Raw genomic sequence first — 19,176 nt, forward strand, 5'->3', positions numbered from 1 at the left:
AAATTATCATAATGCAGTCAATTGACACTAATTGCTATCTTCTGAAGATAGCAGTTTATATAACCTAATCTTCATATTATACAATGTATATCATTTGACATCAAGGTTATACACACTTGTTGTCAACAAGATCAGGTGGTAGACAATGTTATAAGTTAATGAGAACTCTCCCCCAACTGTCTTGAAAAAAATATTAGATATGATACTAATGAGCAATTAATGGGTAATATTGTAATTTGATTGGGTGTGGATTTGATTTTACATAAGCAGAATATGGAATTTTAAAAAACCCATCAGAATTGCTATCATTATGCTTATTGTGAAGCATATTTAGAGCGCAGTGACAGTCCTAGCTTTTAAAATCCCAGATGATGACAATTGATAGAAAATAACTAGGCTTTATCCCCAATAATTATAATGGCTTATAAAATGTTTTATTAGCTGCACGATGATTGGCAGGTAAACGGCTATGCAATAAAACGTTTTATTAGATTTAGATTTATTATAACATAAATTTATGGTTTTAAATCTAGATGATAGAATTGATACGATATGAGAACAAACCAAAATATCAGTGAAGTCCTATGAACGTTACAGGGGCTCCATTTCATCAAAATAAATTCTCACAAACTTAATATCGGGTGAAAATTTGGGTTCTTCCATTTAAAGCCCATACTCCTCCAGTAAAAGATTTTGGGAATATGTGCTTTGTGTGTATGCTTGTCGGACAATCAGTGAATCTGTTGAAGAATAGGCCCTTTATGTTCCACACATGACAGTGGCATAGTGTGGATTTTTTTTCAGACGGGGTGGGCAAAGGGGAAGGTAGGTTTCAAGCGGGCCAAGTTCGACGAAAATGGTAAAAAAATGGGTAAAAAAGGGCAAGAAATGTAAAATATCATGGCAGCCAGCACGTGTGTGCATACATCATTGTGTAGTCTTGTTGTGTCATTCAGGATATTATATATTTTTATTGTGTTCTTCTTGTTTTGTGTGTCATTTCAGAACTCAATTCGTCACAACCTATCCCTACACAGTCGTTTTATGCGAGTACAGAATGAAGGGACCGGCAAAAGTTCATGGTGGATGCTTAATCCAGATGCCAAGCCAGGAAAATCATCACGAAGAAGAGCATCGAGCATGGACACTACTAATCCAAAATGGGAAAAGAAAAGGGGCAGGGCGAAGAAGAAGGTGCTTGACGAACGTGCCAAATGGAGCACAAGTCCCACACCGAAATTGGAACCAGGAGACGTGGACCAGTCCCCACTGGCTTTCGCACTAAGTTCTGAATTCCGCTCCCGAGCAAGTTCCAATGCCAGTAGCTGCGGTCGCTTATCGCCGATTCTGGCCAATCCACATGCCGAACTAAACGACATGCATGATAATGAAGTGCCCCCAATGTCACCGATTCCATACGCAGATATGACGCCGTCTCAGGCATACGACAGTCCGGACCATTTACAAACTGATCAGTTGACGTCATTAGCACAAGCGATGACTTTAAACACCTCACTGAATGGATCGGTGACGCTCTGTGAACTCGGACATGAACAGTCCAGTAGAACAATGGCGAGCGCCAACGCCGTTAAGGCACCAACCGCCAAATAGTCTATTCCAGAATCAACCGAACACAACAAGTAGTAATGGCTACATGTTTTCCTCACCCCCACCGAGTAACTACAGTAACTGTAGCTCAGATTTATCACCAGCACATAGTGGTGTACAAAGCCCCTATAATCCATATGGACATAACCAAAGTATGAGCCCCATCAGTCAACAGAGATGTTCACCAGGTATGACGGTGACTGATATGTCACAAGGCTATGGAATGAGCATGCAGCAACAAACACAGGGCCAGGGCACGTATACAGGGCTGCTGAATTCACCGGAAGTTTCGCTCACACAAGCCAACTCCATCCTCAGTCAACAAGATCCAATGCTAGCGCATTCCCCGATGCAGCCCGATCAAGGGCTGATCATGCGCACGCGCAACGATCAGATCCTGCCAAATTGTCGGAACAAGAGCCCGCTAACGATGTCGCCTACGCAGGGGAACCGAGTGCCTCCCTATCCCGGAACAACCTTATCCATCCTACTGAACAACCCCATGACATCGACGACACGTAGCAGCCAAATTTCATCCCAACAACCACCGATAAACTCACACTTCCAGCAGCAACAGCAGCAGTCAATGCAAACGTCGTCAGCGAACCACGGGAAGCACCCTTATCCGGGAATGCCGGACAGATTTCCCAGCGATTTGGAGGACCTCGATGTGGACATGTTTAAAGGTATAGACATGGACACGATCCTTAAGAATGAGTTGGATATGGGGGACGGTAATTTGGATTTTAATTTTGATCAGCCGTCGGTGAATTCCAACCCCAGCGTGCCTCCTAGTTGGGTACATTAAAGACAAGGTAAGCAAATTTTGACTATTTTGTCTGTTTGGTGCACGAACAGCAATTGTGTATGATTTTTTTTATGATAAACCCAGTTTACTTGAGAAAAAGATGCAGTTTGGCTTTAACTTAATTTTGCTATGGAATTCAGTTGAATTCAACACCAAATATAGTGTTAAAACATGTACAGTCACTATCGAATGTTGCGTTGTCTGAACATTTTTTATTCAAATTCGGTTTACTTCAACTTCAAGTGTCTTTTATATACTAGTATTTCTAGTCAGCCAAATTTTACTGATTTTGTAAACACCTACTGATTCAAATTAATATATCGATTGCTCAGTGCCAGAAGTGGGTAAATGCAATGGCTGCCATGTGTATCTGTGTGTAAATCGGCAAATGTTCACAGGGCAGCTATTGCACTTACCCATTTTTGGCATAGAGTAGTCGATATGTATGGTAATCCTCTGTCGCAATGAACTCAAATCGAATTACGATCTTTTCATATATAAAACGGGTGTGTCAGAAATCCAAGGGTGAAATTAGCAGCTTTGGAACAAATTGACTCCTGGTTCACAAGAATTTAGCTGGAACCAAAACTCAATTTGGGACTCAAATATTGAATAATTGATCGCTTAAAATTCAAGATTCAAAATGGTAGTATTTCATCAATTTTAAAAATTAAGAAAATTTTCATGAAAATGTGAATATAAGTCTGACAAGTGACACTACTTTTGTGTGTAAAGGGCTAATTATCATAAGAGATAAATCTAGGCCTTCTGAGATTTGAAAGCAAACGGTTGATACATACTTATCAACCCTAAGTGAAACGATTGTGCCAGATGAATTTCAAATTCTGTGTGGAAAAAAGTCAAAATGCCAAGGAGGATTTGTGAAGTAAATGCTAAATGTTTTTAAAATAGATGCATGTACGTCTGAAAAAGCTAGTAGGTCACGACTTGTTTTACAATTGCAAGTCACGATGAAAAAGAGGTGCAGAATTGTGAATTGTTTATGAATTTTCAATTTCCAGGAGTGTGAGAGTTGATTTCAGCTTTTTTGTTGCCAAACTTTATGCATTTTCTTTTATTTTCAACCCATATTTGTCACTGTTTTCAGCTTTTTAAAGTAATTTTCCCTCTTTTTTTGTCTGAGGCCTCTCACACCCCTGATTTAGGTGTGCATTATTGCTAGAATAAATAAGAGAATTTGAGATTGGAATTTTCAAGCAGTTTCAAAAGTCAATATTTTTTTTATGTTTGAAAAATAACAAACAGGTGGAGGAAAAATCTTTGTAAAAAAATTTAAAAAAATGATTGAGTTACAGCAAACACACCTTTTTTTATGCAGGAAAAGTGTATTTGAATGCATAAACCTTCTTTATATTGACTTCGTTATTTTTCCTTTCAATAGGTAGTTGTAATTTGTGAAAAATCCTTTTTGTTCCGAACAGTATATTGATAACGAAAGTAAACAAAATGACGACAATATCTGGATTGATTATGTATACGATGACAAAATTGTTAGTGATATGATGATATCCCCACAACACGTGGGCAACTTGTTGATATCTTCTTTTTAAAAAAAGATATCACAGGCAGGGAGACAAAATAACAAGCGTCCAAATTAATTCCTCTGTGGATTGCCGTGCGCACTCTCCTTTGGCCTGAGAAAATATGACCTTTTGCCGCTGTATTTTCAGCGGCTAAATTGCGTCAATCACTCTACGGTGTGTGCCCTGGTTGGTGAAACGCAAATTTTTGATGTGCTTATACTACTACCGCTATACTAGCAAAGCAAGAGTTTTTCAGCCGACAAATGTTATCAGGTACCTGCATCACCGTTGCCATGGTAACAGTCCTAGTGCTTGCTCAGTAGCACGCTGGAGGGATTGGTCGTAGATGAAAGAGAAAAGTGTAAGTTTTACCAGTTCCTTACGATAAAGCAGGGACTGGTGATTTTCTCAGGATGGGCGACTTACACTATGGACCACAAGAGCCTCATCCCAATGGCATAGTCCAATAACCTCAATTACATGATCATAGTGTAAAATTTGACCTCAAGTTGCAGAGTATGAGTTTTTGTACCCAAATCTTCAAAAGTCATTCAATGGATGTACAAATGTATTGGGGTTTAAGAATTGTTCCCCTGATAGATGAGCATGTTGTGGATCCTAGTGTTAGATGTCAAATGGCAGACTCTAGAAATTATAAGCAACATTTTGATGGGCATTTGTTATTTCATGTCATGATAATGTAAAGCGAGAATTTGAAAGTGGTGCGTTTGATGTAAGGACAATAAAATATATGATGAGATGAAAAAGAAACATGGATTCAGGCGGCAAATGCTGTTGGCTATTTAATATGATGTTGAGTAATCAAGACATACATTGCAATGTCAAATTGACTTGATGTGAATATCTTAAAAAGTGTGAAGAAAGTTCTCTGTATGACACTCTTGTTGGCGTAATATAGCATTTATCGCATTATACACAGTTTTATAGAGTGAAGGTTTAGGGTCGGGTTGAAATTCAATTGCAATTAATAAAACTATGCTTTGTGAAAGGACTCATTTCATAAAGTTCAACAACCCCTTTCAAAGGTACTATTTGTATCAAAATTGATTTGGACTAGTTTTTGTACTCAAAGGTCATTTTATGATGACTGAGTGTACCAACACATAGGGTCAAAGGTCATTCTTTGACTGAGGTTACCAACACATAGGGTCAAAGGTCATTCTCTGACTGAGGGTAACCAACACAAAGTAAAAGTTCATTCTATGACTGAGTGTATCATTCAACACATAAGGTCAAAGAATGTTGCCCTCACAGGTGGACAAATCCGATGGCAGCTTAACTTCAACAAAATGTATAAATATTAAATTTATATATTAAAACTTAAAAGGTGACTTGCAGACAGACAGTCAATTCCAGTTGTCAGTATTACATTACTGACCGTAGCTCTGTTTGCGGTCAAATTTCAGCATTTGCATTAGTATGGATGAGGCTTGTATATTGCCATTTACAATTGCATTGAGGGTGACTGAGCACTGTAAGGGAACAACCCAAAATATTAGGCTATTCCAGTTGACATCCATACACCCCCTATGGAAGACATGTCCTTAATCTCCCACACAGGGAGTGTGAATTCGATTGGAGCTACCTGAATGGGTGACTCCATTTGAAATCTACACTCCCTGTGTGGAAGATTAAGGTCATGTCTTCCATAGGGGTGTGTGGATTTCAGTTGGAATAGCTCATGATGGTTGCTGAACTTGGAAAATGAGAGTATTTTTGCTCATACTGTGTGCACCTGATGTCTTGCTCTCCTTGAGGTCAAATCCAGACTAAACAAATGATACCTATGGTTGCAAACATCCACAAGAACCACTTTATGTTGAAGCTTTGAACCAAACAAGCTCTGACAAACAAAATGGCATTTCTTCACTTAAGTTGAACCGCCAAAGTGAGCAAAGTTTTGCTGCAAGCATTTAAAGTGACTAGACCGTATTGGAAAGCTGAACTGCAATGATAAAATCTCATTAAGTTTACCTGCTTGCCTGCTTACTTCAATGGCTGGCCCAGGCTGCCTGGACACAAGAACTTTGCACATTTTTTTTTATCAGGCACTGTTGAACTTGCTATCACAAAAGTGGCGAGCTTAGATTTCCACAAAGTGAGCTCAGAGAAGGTATCTTACCTTTCCCAGAATCCTTTGCAACATGATATCGCATCATTTCATCAAATGACACTCCCATTACAAATACAAGTTCCCTTTGTTTACATTTTGAGAGTAGGATGGTTAAACATGGGTCAATAATCGAGAAATTCACACATTTTGTAAGAACTGGATGTGCTCTGTTCATTGAAAGCTACATTTCATCAGCACTATTGACCTACGTTGCACTAGATAGCAATAGCAAATTGGTACAGAAAATTAAAATGGGAGACATGTATTATGGGAAGAGTAAGATATCTTTTTTGAAGTGAGCCTGTCCTGTGAAATATAGGGGATGCATGGGACCTCACCTAGTAGCATTTTCAAGTGAATAGATTTTATCTAACTCTTGAGTTGAGTAGATAAAATACTAGATATGCATGCATAGTGTGTATCATGATGAATTTAACATTGTTAAAGCGAGCAAACTGATTGGTTTACACACATAAAGTGACATGAATTGAATGATGCATATTGTGTGCAACAAGCTCTAGGTCCACAAGTTTAAGGGATACCTCAGTGATACTAGCATGGCACTACAATGAACATGCTATTCCTGTTGAAATTCATATACCGGTGGCACTTCATGTGTAGATAATTGAACCAGAGAAGATGTCTTACCCTTCCCAGAATCCTTTTCAACATGATACGTCAGCTCAACTCATCAAATGACACCCCATTACTTTGTACAGATTCCCTTTGTTTTCATTTTGAGAATAAACTGGCTGAACATGGGTCGACAATCAAAAATAAGCATATTTTGTAACATCAGGATGTGTTACGTTCATTGAAATACATTTTGTCACTATCAACCCATGTTGCACTACATGTAGATAGCAAATCGATATAGAAAATTGAAATGGAAGAATTGCATTGTGGGAAGCGTAAAATATCTTCCCTGTAATTGAACTATGCCATTGGAAGTGAGAGTATTTTATAAATGCGAGTATTTGGCTTATAGCATGTATGTGTAGGGAGCATTAATGATGATTGATGAATATCTTGACCAAATTCTGCGCTTGACTTGAGGGACAATTATTACAGATAACATGGGTGCTGTCCAACATTTAAAATGAATACTTTGTAATGTAAGTACATGTAAGAGGCCACAGTGTTGAATATAATATGGGAAGTGACCATTATTACAGAAAGACAAATGCTAGTATTAGGGGTTAACCAATATCCACCATTAATTACATTTCTGTGATGTGAAACTGATGAAGAAAGAACATAATAGGGAAGTATAATAGGCAAGGCATTCCCCCACCATATTTTTGTTGTCCCCACACTTTTAAGACCTTGTCAGCCTTAAAAAATCCCACAAAATCACGAAACTTTTTGCAGCAATTTTACACAAACATGTTGATTTATCCCCCTCCCCCCAAAAAGCTGGAAATTGAAAATGCCTATTACTTGAGAAGGGTACCGTTCGTAAGTAAGTTTAGTGAAATGGAACTGGACAACTCATCGTAAGTTACGAACGATTTCAAGACTTACGAAGCTTGGTAAAGTTGAGTGAAATGGACCCCTGGTATCATGTGTGCAATACAGAATGCAGAATGTGTAAATTGTCTATAGGCCAGCTATTGCAGATCTAGTACTTTTTGCACCAGACTATTTTATGCAGTCCCAAGATAGAGATCATCCAATCATCCCATTAATGGTAGGACCTCTAAATGACCCTGCCCCTATTTCATGCTCTCTCCTGCACTGCTCTCCCATCCCTTCCTTCCTGATAAGGGTGGGGGCATTTTCCATTAACTTTTTCAACTTGTACTGGGTCCAGCCTCATCAAAATACTGCTGTGGTGCCCCCAGGGATACACCTGGGAAATGGGCAGGGGTTGTGTAGAGGTCATGTGTCTGGTGAGACTCCTCCTGAAGGAAGGGTAGGTATCTTTTTGAATTACTTTTAAAGTGGCAATTGTGACTCAAGTTTACCATTTGCACAGTGGAAACACTAGGATCCACAACATGCTCATCTATCAGGGCACACTTCTTTGACCCCAATACATTGTATATTCATTGAATGACCTCTGGCAATTTGTATACAAATACTGCATACCCTGCAACTTGAGGTAAAATTTTGCTTAATTTAGCTTATTGAACTATGGATGAAAAAAACACCCTAGAAAATGAAAACAATTGTTTTCAAATAACAAAATTTTTAGTGAAAGCACAAAGCATGTCATGAAAATTACCTCTCTTTTCTTGTGTACATTGGTTTGCCTTAAGTTTGGTAGTGATAGTGCGTATTTTGCTGGTCGCAGTATCGAGTCGCGCATTAAGTGAATAAAATTAATACAGATCGTACACACACCCATAATACAAGGGCGGTTTGTCTGCACACTTGCAATGCAACTGAAAAGGCATGGACGTCACTACCGAACTTGAGGTGAACCACCAAGAATAGCAATTCAAATTGCTTTGAAATTGAAAGAAATTGTCATTGAAATGCGCAAATTACAAGCTGTTTAATGACTCTGTTTATGTCATTTTAGCCTTGATGCTGTGGATTTGATTAATTTACTAATTAATCTAGTTCACTAAAAAAAAAAAGTTGAAATTGATAAAAAAATAGCTAATCATCCCCAAATGACCTTTTCTGTCGTCTTGTGAGTTTTTTGTGACAATTAATTTTCTTACTTTATTCATACAAACACAAGCAAGCAAACAAGAAATATTACATGCTAATGATGCTCATTAATTGATTCTGATATTTCACGCAGGTACCGTATTTCGTCAAATAGTCGCCCCTCCTCAAATAAACGCCCCACCACTTTTTTTTCAACCAAGATGTTTCAAAATGCTGATATTTCCATGCTATCTTGTGTAGCTTACCAAGTTGTCCACATGGTCGTAAATAGTCTCAATAATTGGCGAAAATCTGGATTGGAAACCCGGAAGTGAACCAGAAGTCAGTGTTTCTAGTTCGTAGTTCGTCATTTTAGCATGTGTTTTTAGTTAACCTAATGATTTTAACGGGAATTATCGTTCTAAAATTGACCTTGAATAAACGCCCCTTTGGGAAAATGTAACGCTCGGGGCGTTTATTTGACTAAATACGGTATATATTTTCTGTGTGTCAGGTTTTAAAACTTTATTTACTTTAAAACAGAAATCTCTTGCAAACATAAACAAAACAAGCACAAGAATAAATTGATATTTAAATTCCACCATAATTAATTTAAAAGTTCCCAGATTTTCAGGGTTCTATTTAAAGATTTATCATTCCTCTTTTGCATATTTTAAACAGCACCTAAATTACGATGTCTTTTGCAGGCATTTTCATTTCATGTATAGACCATGCTGGAATATTTTGTATTACATGGTAAATAAATTCAACATTTTTAAAACCCAATTTACATGCATCAAAGAGACTGGAAAAGAACAAAGTTATTTGAAAACGAACAGCAATAGCTGACATTGAATTGATGTTCCCTACTCAAAATTAATAGAATTCATTCACGATTGCAAGGACAACATAAAATAGGCGGACATTGTCTTTAAAGTTGTAGTTCAGCGAATTGTCGTGGAAAACGAAAATGATTAAACAGCACAGTTCTATATAGGATAGATGGATAGAAATAGGACTGTCGTCACTAAGCGCAATTTATCATTTTTCGCCGTGCTTTGCTGAAGACAAGCGAGTGCTTGACTTATTGCTTGTGTGCCCCAGGGGCCCAGCGCAAGACCCTCCTCTGAATGGCCACAAGTGGTTGTCATGGCGATTCAAAGAACCCTCTCAAAATGAAAAGGCATCTTTTGCTTCAACCATAATGGCACGTTGTGGTTCTCATTTGAGGGAAATATTATTTTTGATGTTTTAATCGTCTTCTTTTTCTCCCCGATCTGTCTCTCCCTGTCACAGCTATTCCAGTTGAAATCCATACACCCCTATGGAAGACACGACCTTAATCGTCTACACAGGGAGTGTGAATTTCCAACGGGGTTATGCCTGAATGGGTGACTCCCGTTTAAAATCCACATCTCCTTGTGTGGGAGATAATGCCATGTTTTCCATAGGGGGTGTATGGATTTCAAATGGAATAGCCCAATGTTCCAGTGCACAGTTCTTTAACCCAAATATGCTTGTACACAAGTAGTCTACTTTAGTAGACCATTTTAATTTATCATCCCTCTAATCCATCTGACCATGTAAAATCCTAGATCAATCCTGTTCTGATCCAACAGCTATCTATCCATGAATTTCTCTGGGCAGGCAGTCACTGGGGATGTGTTTTATGCATGGAATGGTATACATTGTTTATCAAAAAGGGAATGCAAAGCAGTCTAGTACACAAGTTGTAGAATGATCTCTGAATTTGTTAGGTATGAAACTCATAGATGCCACTTGGAAGTTGGAAGTCAAATCTTTTGCAGCATGTGTCATTGGAAATGAGGACAGTTTGTTGCATAAATCCCGGACTCTTTTGACCTCATGAATTTGGTCGAACTACAATTTGTTATTCTTTGCTAAAAATCATTACATAATATTTGGAATAGCTGTCAAGGAGGTTGATCATTTTGAGCCAAAATAATGAAGTAAAAAGAAAGAAAACCATTTGGTTGCTTAAATGTTGAGCTCTATGGGAGAATTGGCGAAAGTAGAAATTCAAGAAAAATTGAGGGTGGTGTGGCTTGAATCTTTCTTTCAAATTTGGTCTCAAACTTTGTTTCAGCTTTTGTTTCTCATTATGTCTGTCGGTGATTCAGTGCCTCTTTCTCTTTGCATCCAAGCAGCTCTTAAATTCATGCTTTTCACTGTCTTCCATTTTGTGTATGCTCATTGACAATATTTCATATATGGAGGTTATATAAGTACCGTAAATTATGTAAATTGGGTATCTCTCGTGGGTAGCGAGAGAGGTCAAGATTACTCAGGTTGACGGGTTTGTTGGGCTGAAAATATTATGTAGGATTTAAATTGGCTTTTATACTTAGCGGAGTCTTCTTTGCAGCATTAATGCATCACACTACAAAATGGAAAGTGGACTTCTCCTGTGTACCGTAGATCAGTAAGATGCGACTGTTTGATGAACATAGTGTTATCTGTTAAATCCCTGAAGGATTGCAAATGTACTTGGGAGTTTCTAGAGCAGTTGTATAAAGACGAGGGAACAATGACCTTAAAATAATCCAGACTTGGAATAGCCATATGTGCGTAATACTATGGTCAGTCTGCCATATAGGATTGTTACATTGAGGACCTAAAATTAATTGCTACAGCATTTGTTAGGTAAAGCCTGAAATCATCAAAAATCAAATGATAATTGGTTTCTTCTTTTCAAGCTTTTGAAAGTGGTATGAAGGTTTTCGCATGCATGCAGCGCTACATTATTATCGAAGTGTGCAAATGTAACAAAAATTTGCATTGTGCAAGCTGATAATACTATGCATACAAAATGTCTTACATCCAATGCTGGACCTATAGGCTTTATTCTGTCTAAATGTATAGTGCCCTGTGGAATAGGGCTTGTAATAATTGTGGACGTCCAAAAAAAGTCTTAATAAAAGTGCATAAAACTTGGACCCAATATCCATGATTGATGAAAACAAACAAACATACATATGCCTAGACAATTTACACACTCCTGCACGCACTCACCCCTTCACTAACTTAATTTTGAATCTACAGACCCACCCCACACTCTACACATAGGGCATAGATTAATTTTGGCATTCTGCACTTGAACTTTAATTTCTAGTCTTCTTTTAACTCAGTCAGGTATTACTTAATGTTGCCAGTGGTGAAAAGTCATCAATACTTAAGCACCATGATCACCATCCAATTTCAAGTTGAATCTTGGAACCTGTGAAGACATTAAAGCATTAACACTTCCTTCATTGGAGCACGTCACAGACATACACTACTCAGACATCGAGTTGGCAATTGTGGAGATTTGGAGGGGGGGGGGGTTGAGGAGGTAACAGGGATTTAGCTAGGATCCAATTAAAAAAATGCACGTCCACATCCCTATGGCCGTTCCATAAAGAAGATCACCATTTTAACAAGAATTACTTTTTATGCCTCCACCGCGAGGCATACTGTTTTTGCAATGTCCGTCCTTCCGTGCTTCCGTGCTTCCGTCTTTCCGTCCTTCCGTCCGGATGCCATATCTCGGGCATGGATGGGCGGATTGACTTCAGATTTTCAGGATAGGTGGGTCATGGTCAAAAACGCCGGCTACTTTTTTTTTGGGTGAGGTTCAAGGTCATATACTGAAGTAAAAGGTCATTTGAGGTCAGGGGGCTCATTTTCCTTATTTACCTGTTTTCTCGGAGACTAGGGGTCGCATGTTCCTCAAACTTGGTGGGTGGGTGCATCTTGACCCCAGGCAGAACAAGTTTGTATTGGTTAGTGGGTCAAGGTCACCTGAGGTCATGCAGGGGTCATTTGAGGTCAAATTAGCAAAAACTGTCATATGGCCATGAAACTTGGTAGGTATAGTCAACATTTAGAGCCGACTTTTTGGAAGGTCATTTTGGGGTCACCCAGGGGTCATCTGGGGTCAAATTAGTAAAAACTGTCGTATGGGAATGAAACTTGGTGGGTACAGTCAACATTTAGAGCCTAATTTTTGGAAGGTCATCCAGGGTCACCCAGGGGTCATCTGAGGTCAAATTAGTAAAAACTGTCGTTTGGGCATGAAACTTGGTGGGTACTGTCAACATATAGAGCCAAATTTTTGGAAGGTCATTTTTGGGTCACCAGGGGTCATCTAAGGTCAAATTAGTAAAAACTATCATATGGGCATGAAACTTGGTGGGTACAGTCAACATTTAGAGCCAAATTTTTGGAAGGTCATTTTGGGGTCACCAGGGTCATTTGAGGTCAAATTTGTTAAAACTATCATATGGGCATGAAACTTTGTGAGTACAGTCACATTTAGAGCCAAATTTTTGGGAGGTCATTTTGGGGTCACCCAGGGGTCATCTGAGGTCAAATTAGTAAAAACTGTCATACGTACATGAAACTTGGTGGGTACAGTCAACATTTAGAGCCAAATATTTGGAAGGTCATTTTGGGGTCATCCGTGGTCACCCAGCTTTGTATCAACTTATGAGTATGTGCCACATCACTCCCTTTGGTAGAGGCATCACGGTCGACGATATACGAAAAAAACCGCGACATCCGAGAACCGCGGTCCATCTAGTTGTTTTTAAATTTTGCAATACATTTTGCACAATATTTAGGGCAAAAAAAAAGCGATTTGCCTCTGATAGGTCAAGAGTTCAGCTGTACTAAATTTCGCCAAAACCGTCCTCACTGTGGACCACAATGGTCTCATCCAAAGGCATAGTTCAATAACCTCAATTAAACACTCATAGTGACAAAATTTGACCTCAACTTGCAGGGTATGAGTTTTGGTACCCAAATTTTCTAAGGTCATTCAATGAATGTACAAATGTATTGGGGTTAAAGAACTCTGCCCAGATAGATGAGCATGTTGTGGATCCTAGTGAATGCATTAAGAATTTGTAATGCAGATATCACTTATTGCTTCACCTCAGCATTTACCTGTCGGTGGTTAATGGTTTCTAGATAGTAGTTGTAATAGTGATCTATTAAGTATTATAGCTAGCCACTCAGGAAGGGAGGTCACTCACAAGGAAGGAAGCGCAACAAGTGCCGGTCAAACAGCATTAGCGTGCATACTGAATGTCACTTGACTGCCCGACTAGTTGCTAGTTGGTCGGACCGTATGCAGTAAACTGATCTCATTTCAAAGTGACCTCTTGTTTTAATACCCAAAATGTTCAGAAGTCACTTTATGTGTACAAATATATTAGGATTTACAAACAGTATCCTGGTAGATGGGAGTGTTTTTTTCCTGGTTATGGACTATAGTATTCAGCAAGGTCCTTCAGCGTGTCCAACTGCTCTTCCTGATTATCACCTAAAAGAACTACAGTAGGAATTTCAATTGAATGCACACAGCTTTCAACAGCTGTACTTGATCTAACTGTGATTGTATATAGGGGACCTATATCGTGTATTTCAAACTACAACATGAACGCACACGGCACAACCTTGGATACATTATACTTATACTAACCAATCACAAGTGAGTTGGCATTATGCACGCACAGTTAGTTGGCGTACATTGCGCAGTGTACGCAAAAAATTGTCACGCTATGTCAGGCTGTGTTCATTCAATTGATATTTTTACTGTAGGTCATGTGTTACTAGATGCGAATAAATAGCCGATTAGCCAATCAGAGCACCACTTCCATGTTTACGCCATAAACAGCGCCAAATAGATAGACCACTGAAGAACCTTGCTGAAAACTATGAATTCCAAATGATGCCCAAACTCTTGAGAATCTGTGCTAAAAAGCAGTAACTCATGTGATATCTCCTCATCAGTTAACGTCAATATTTGAGCATAAATGATTTGAAAACTGTGAAGCTTCAAATTTAAATTTCAAGTACAATTTTTGCATATCCAGGAAGATTCTCTAAATTGTCAATAAAAGTCGCTCAACTCTTTCAAAACTAATTTACAATGCAGTAACAGGCAGTGACAGGCTGTTGCCATTCACACAGGCTAGGGTTGCCAACTATTTTTTGCCAGAAATCCCGGGCCGTATAATAAAAATTTGACAAATATTGCTCCTAACTATTGTTTGCTATGTAGGCTGGAAACTATTGAAAATCACGGGGCCAATATCTGAACGTCACAATCACAGGGAAAATCTTCGTAAGTCGCCCAATTGGGCTATCAAATTGCAAGTTTGGCAATCCTGCATCAGATTAGATGTAAAATGGGGACATGGTTGCTGTACATAGAATAATATTGTAGAATTAACCGATTGATGCCAATTCCTTACTTTTCAATATCTGCCGATTTGGGCTACTTGGGACCTTTTTGCTTGGCTCAAAAATAAAATCCTGTCACTATCTGCATCAAATTAGGCTACTTGGCCAATCAACTGGCTGCTCAGATTTTGGCTGATAATTTCTGGCAATTCAGACAGAAGTGTGCATTCAATTCCAGAAAAAAATCCTACATTATAAAATTATGCAAAAGGATTCTACACTCTGGAACATCGAAAATCGATCCATGAAGCGTTTGAGATTTCAAGCAGTTGTTAAAAGTTTACACTAACAGTCACAGGCTCCAATTTTGGAAATTGGAATAAAGTGCACCAATCAATTTTGGGCATTATTACAGCTCTTGCAGCAAAATTGGCTTTGAAAACTTTTGGTAACACTGAATTTTGCATTGTAATCTGCAGTTGTAAAACATTTAATGTTTGAGGTAAGGTACTTCTGAATTAATTTTGTTGTATTTGAAAATCTAAACCTGTTGCTAAATTAAAATTCTGTGAAATTTTTTTGGGAAAAAAAGAGATGCATAATGTTTTTGCAGACGATGCGTTATGAGACTTTGATAGATACACAGACAAGCTAATGCAACATAAATGAATATTACCTGATGTATAAGGTACATATAATTACTGTTGAGGAAATGCGAGTGTATGTCTCCAATACAGAAACAAAATTTCTGTTGGGATGGCGTTCTTCAACTTGGAACATAGATTTTAAGAAGCTTAAAGCATGCATGTAAGAGAGTGATTAATTAGTTGTGGGAAGCATATTTGGCAAATTTCAAAACTTGAGCGAAATCACTAGTGGGGAAAATATGATTATCCAAAGAAAGTAAGCTGAAATGAAACAAAATATCGAACTGCAAACTGTTATTTCTTCAACAACAACACAGGTGAATAACCTGTGCCCCAAGCATTATTATTTAAAATTTTTCAAGAAATGTTGATGTTTTGATATTTTGTAGGTTAAGTTCCTACGTCATTTGGTGCTTGTTTTTTGCTGCAGATTTGGGAATTGCATAAAGTGTGTGAATGAGATATAATCTTGCAGTGGAGGATGAGTGTCCACATCCTACAACCACTTGTATCCAATCACAGCTATTTACACACCTCTACAGATCCACATAGTCTCAACACTCTGACCCAAGTTTGCAGTTACACAATGTAATTTGTATAAATAGTACTTTCTCTTGGGAAATTGTGTTACAAATGATCCACTTTGCACGAACTTTGCAATGTGTGTGTGCAGTGGGAAAGGAACTGTGTCATTGAAGATGAGTGGAGTCACTCTGAACCACAATAGCCTCATCCCAATGGCATAGTCCAATAACCTCAATTACATAATCATAGTGCAAAACTCGACCTCGAGTTGCAGAGTATGAGTTTTTGTACCCAAATTGTCAAAGGTCATTCAATGAATGTACAAATGTATTGAGGTTTAAGAATTGTGCCCCTGATAGATGAGCATGTTATGGATGCTAGTGAGTGGTTACAAATCTGGTGGGTGTATTTCAATGGTGAGGTCCTTCCTATTGATGATGATGATGTTTAGTTTGATCTCAGGTGTGCTACAGTCCTTATTGAGCAGCTCACACTTGGATAAATCTTACAACAAACAATGCCTATTCAACTTCTTAGAAATGGGTCTATTGTAAGCGGGCTTGTAAGCAGTGTCTTGGTTTACTGTAGATTAAAAAGTGCAAATCTTGGGAATGAATCACCAAGCATTGTAATTGACTAATGGTGCAGCTATTTTTGTCAATTTTTTGGTGTTACATTTTTAGAGAAGCTAAAAATGATGAAGATGACACTGAGTTGTAGCACATTGAGTTAATGAGTGAATAACAAATTCAAAATGTCCTTGATACTGTCAAAATTTAAAGTTTCTTCAAACTTTTAGGTTTCTCAAAATGCTGAAATGATACTAATAATAATTTTCAGGAAAGGTTTCTGTCTATTTTGAGCTGAAATAACAAGGTAAAGCGAAAGAAACCCTACTATTCTGGTTATTTTGGCCAAAAATAACATGCAGTTCTGTAGGAGGACATATAAAGTCATAATCCATGAATTGCGACTTTTATTTTTTGTTTTTCCATTTTTATTCACCTGTACTTGGGCCTTTTATGTCGAACTTTGCTCTGTTGACCTACAAACACAACAAATTTTATCAATATTATAAGATTGTGCGCTATGGCTTTAAAAAAAAGTGAATGAAAAAATAACCCTGACCCAAGATTTCTAATTTTGTTGGTAGGTCGCAGATAGTCCGACGAGTAGGACTTGTTTTTTTTTTCTTAGTTACCAACTATACTCTAACTCTGATCGCTCAAGAAAGATTAACCACAAAAATACACTAACCGCGCCTCCCTGACGGTAGCGGTCACTGGACTTTCGCGATTAGTCTTTCTTGCACCATGTCAGATAGTGATCATAGTGTGAAATGAGTATAGTCTGGTAACTTAGAAAAAAGGTCCTACTCGTCTGACTAGTCGCAGAGGGCAACCAAACATTTTTTTGGCGGGGGGGTTTGACTATGTTTCTTTGAAACATCAAATAAAAAACAAAACTTTTGTACATAAATAGTTTAAACAGTAAAAATAGATAAAACCTGTCAAAGTAGTAGGAACTGCATGATTGGATCTTTTTAGGGCTTGGATTTTCATTTTCCCTAGAACTAGCCCCGTTTACAAACCATCCTAGAATAGTGTGAGATCATACATACTGCAGGTATCGAAGACCTATAGCACAGTGAGTGCCCCTGTGCCGATTTTTCCTTCGATTAATTGATTTGCATCACATTTAGGGGTGTTATTTTTGGGTAAATTTGTGCCCGGGTACCTGGCGCATTTTTCGGGCGGGTAACGGGGTACCCGAAATTGCAAAAAAAAAAAAAAAAAAAAAAAATCACATTTTTTTATTTATTATTTATTTATTTTTCGGTTTTGTAGTGTCCCTGGACCTAGACCTAAATGCTAGGATAATATTATTATTATTATGATAATATTCATATTATCATTTTGTAAAATCATATTGTTTTGCTTTTGAGGGATAAATAAATAGCCTACATTCGGAAGAAAATGATGTTACAGAGTTTGTGTGAACAGGTACAAGTATTTAGATAATATTCATGTAATTTATAAATGTACAACCACATTAAAATAAACATGTCAATTTTTAACACTAAATCTTATGATATTTGCATTAAATTATGCAGGAAATTGCAGATGAAAATAGAAGATTATTTTCAGGCATTAGGCATTCATCTGAGCTCCATTTCGATTACTATGATCTTTCAGGATGTGCATTATTAGTTCTTAGATGATATAATTCCAAGAGATTAGTTACGTTTGAAGAAAACAGGAACATACATTTCAGAAAAACAAAATGAAAGTGCTGTGATCCCTAAGCCTTATTGCTAAATGCTAAAAGAGGATTGCTGATACGGTGAATTAAATGTGTCCCAACTGTGCTGGTTTTGCCAGTTTTGCTGTACAGAATAATTATCATTCAATTCTTCAGAAGGAAATTGCAAAACAAGTGTATTGTGGCAACAAAATAATCAAGGGTTGGGAGAACCAGAAAAGCCTGAACTCACATTGTGTTTCATTGCGAGTCGAGGCTTTCTGGTTCTCAACCCTTGAATTCATGTCTGCCAATATGTGGATCCTATGTTTCTCTAGTACTGAAAGTCAATTTGACCGAAATTCACAGGTTCTAACAGCACTCCACACACGCGATCAGCAGAAACGTACAGTGCGCAATCTCGTTCGACGTTCGCTACAGGTTGTTCAAGGATAAAAAGCAAAGACAGGGTAATTTCAGCCAAATTGACTTGCAGTGAAAACCCAGGATCCTGTGACTCACAATTTAGCATTTAGGCAATGAAAAATAAAATATAGGATTGTAGGGCCACCATCATGACCATTATCAACTGTATTTTCAACCTGTGTGACTCTACCAGCAATCATAGGTGAGAGTCATAATAAAAGGCCTATTCTTTCATAGCTTTAAAATGACATACATGTGATTGCAGTGAGACCTGAAAAGTGAAAAACAACCTATTGTATTCCATTTGTGGTTTTTATAGTAGGAAAAACCTTTTTTTGCACAGTGTAAAATTTAATATTTTCTTTCATTTGTCACAGTTAAAACAAGTTGGTTTCAAAATATTTGACAGGTTATTATGATATGATGAGTGTTATCAAATTTCTGAGAAATTGA

General features: G+C 37.9%; 1 protein-coding gene across 1 annotated transcript in view; it reads left to right on the plus strand.

Annotated features, from left to right (window-relative positions):
* Positions 1-19,176, plus strand: part of LOC140140996 (forkhead box protein O3-like) — a 136,433-nt gene that overhangs the window by 44,016 nt on the left and 73,241 nt on the right. The window contains 2 exon segments of the mRNA XM_072162771.1: positions 1,006-1,524; positions 1,526-2,423. Of these exon segments, the coding sequence (XP_072018872.1) occupies positions 1,006-1,524; positions 1,526-2,416 (1,410 nt within the window). The 3' untranslated portion in view covers positions 2,417-2,423.

Source organism: Amphiura filiformis, chromosome 19 (genome assembly GCF_039555335.1).
Source record: "Amphiura filiformis chromosome 19, Afil_fr2py, whole genome shotgun sequence".
In the NCBI taxonomy this organism is placed as follows: domain Eukaryota; kingdom Metazoa; phylum Echinodermata; class Ophiuroidea; order Amphilepidida; family Amphiuridae; genus Amphiura; species Amphiura filiformis.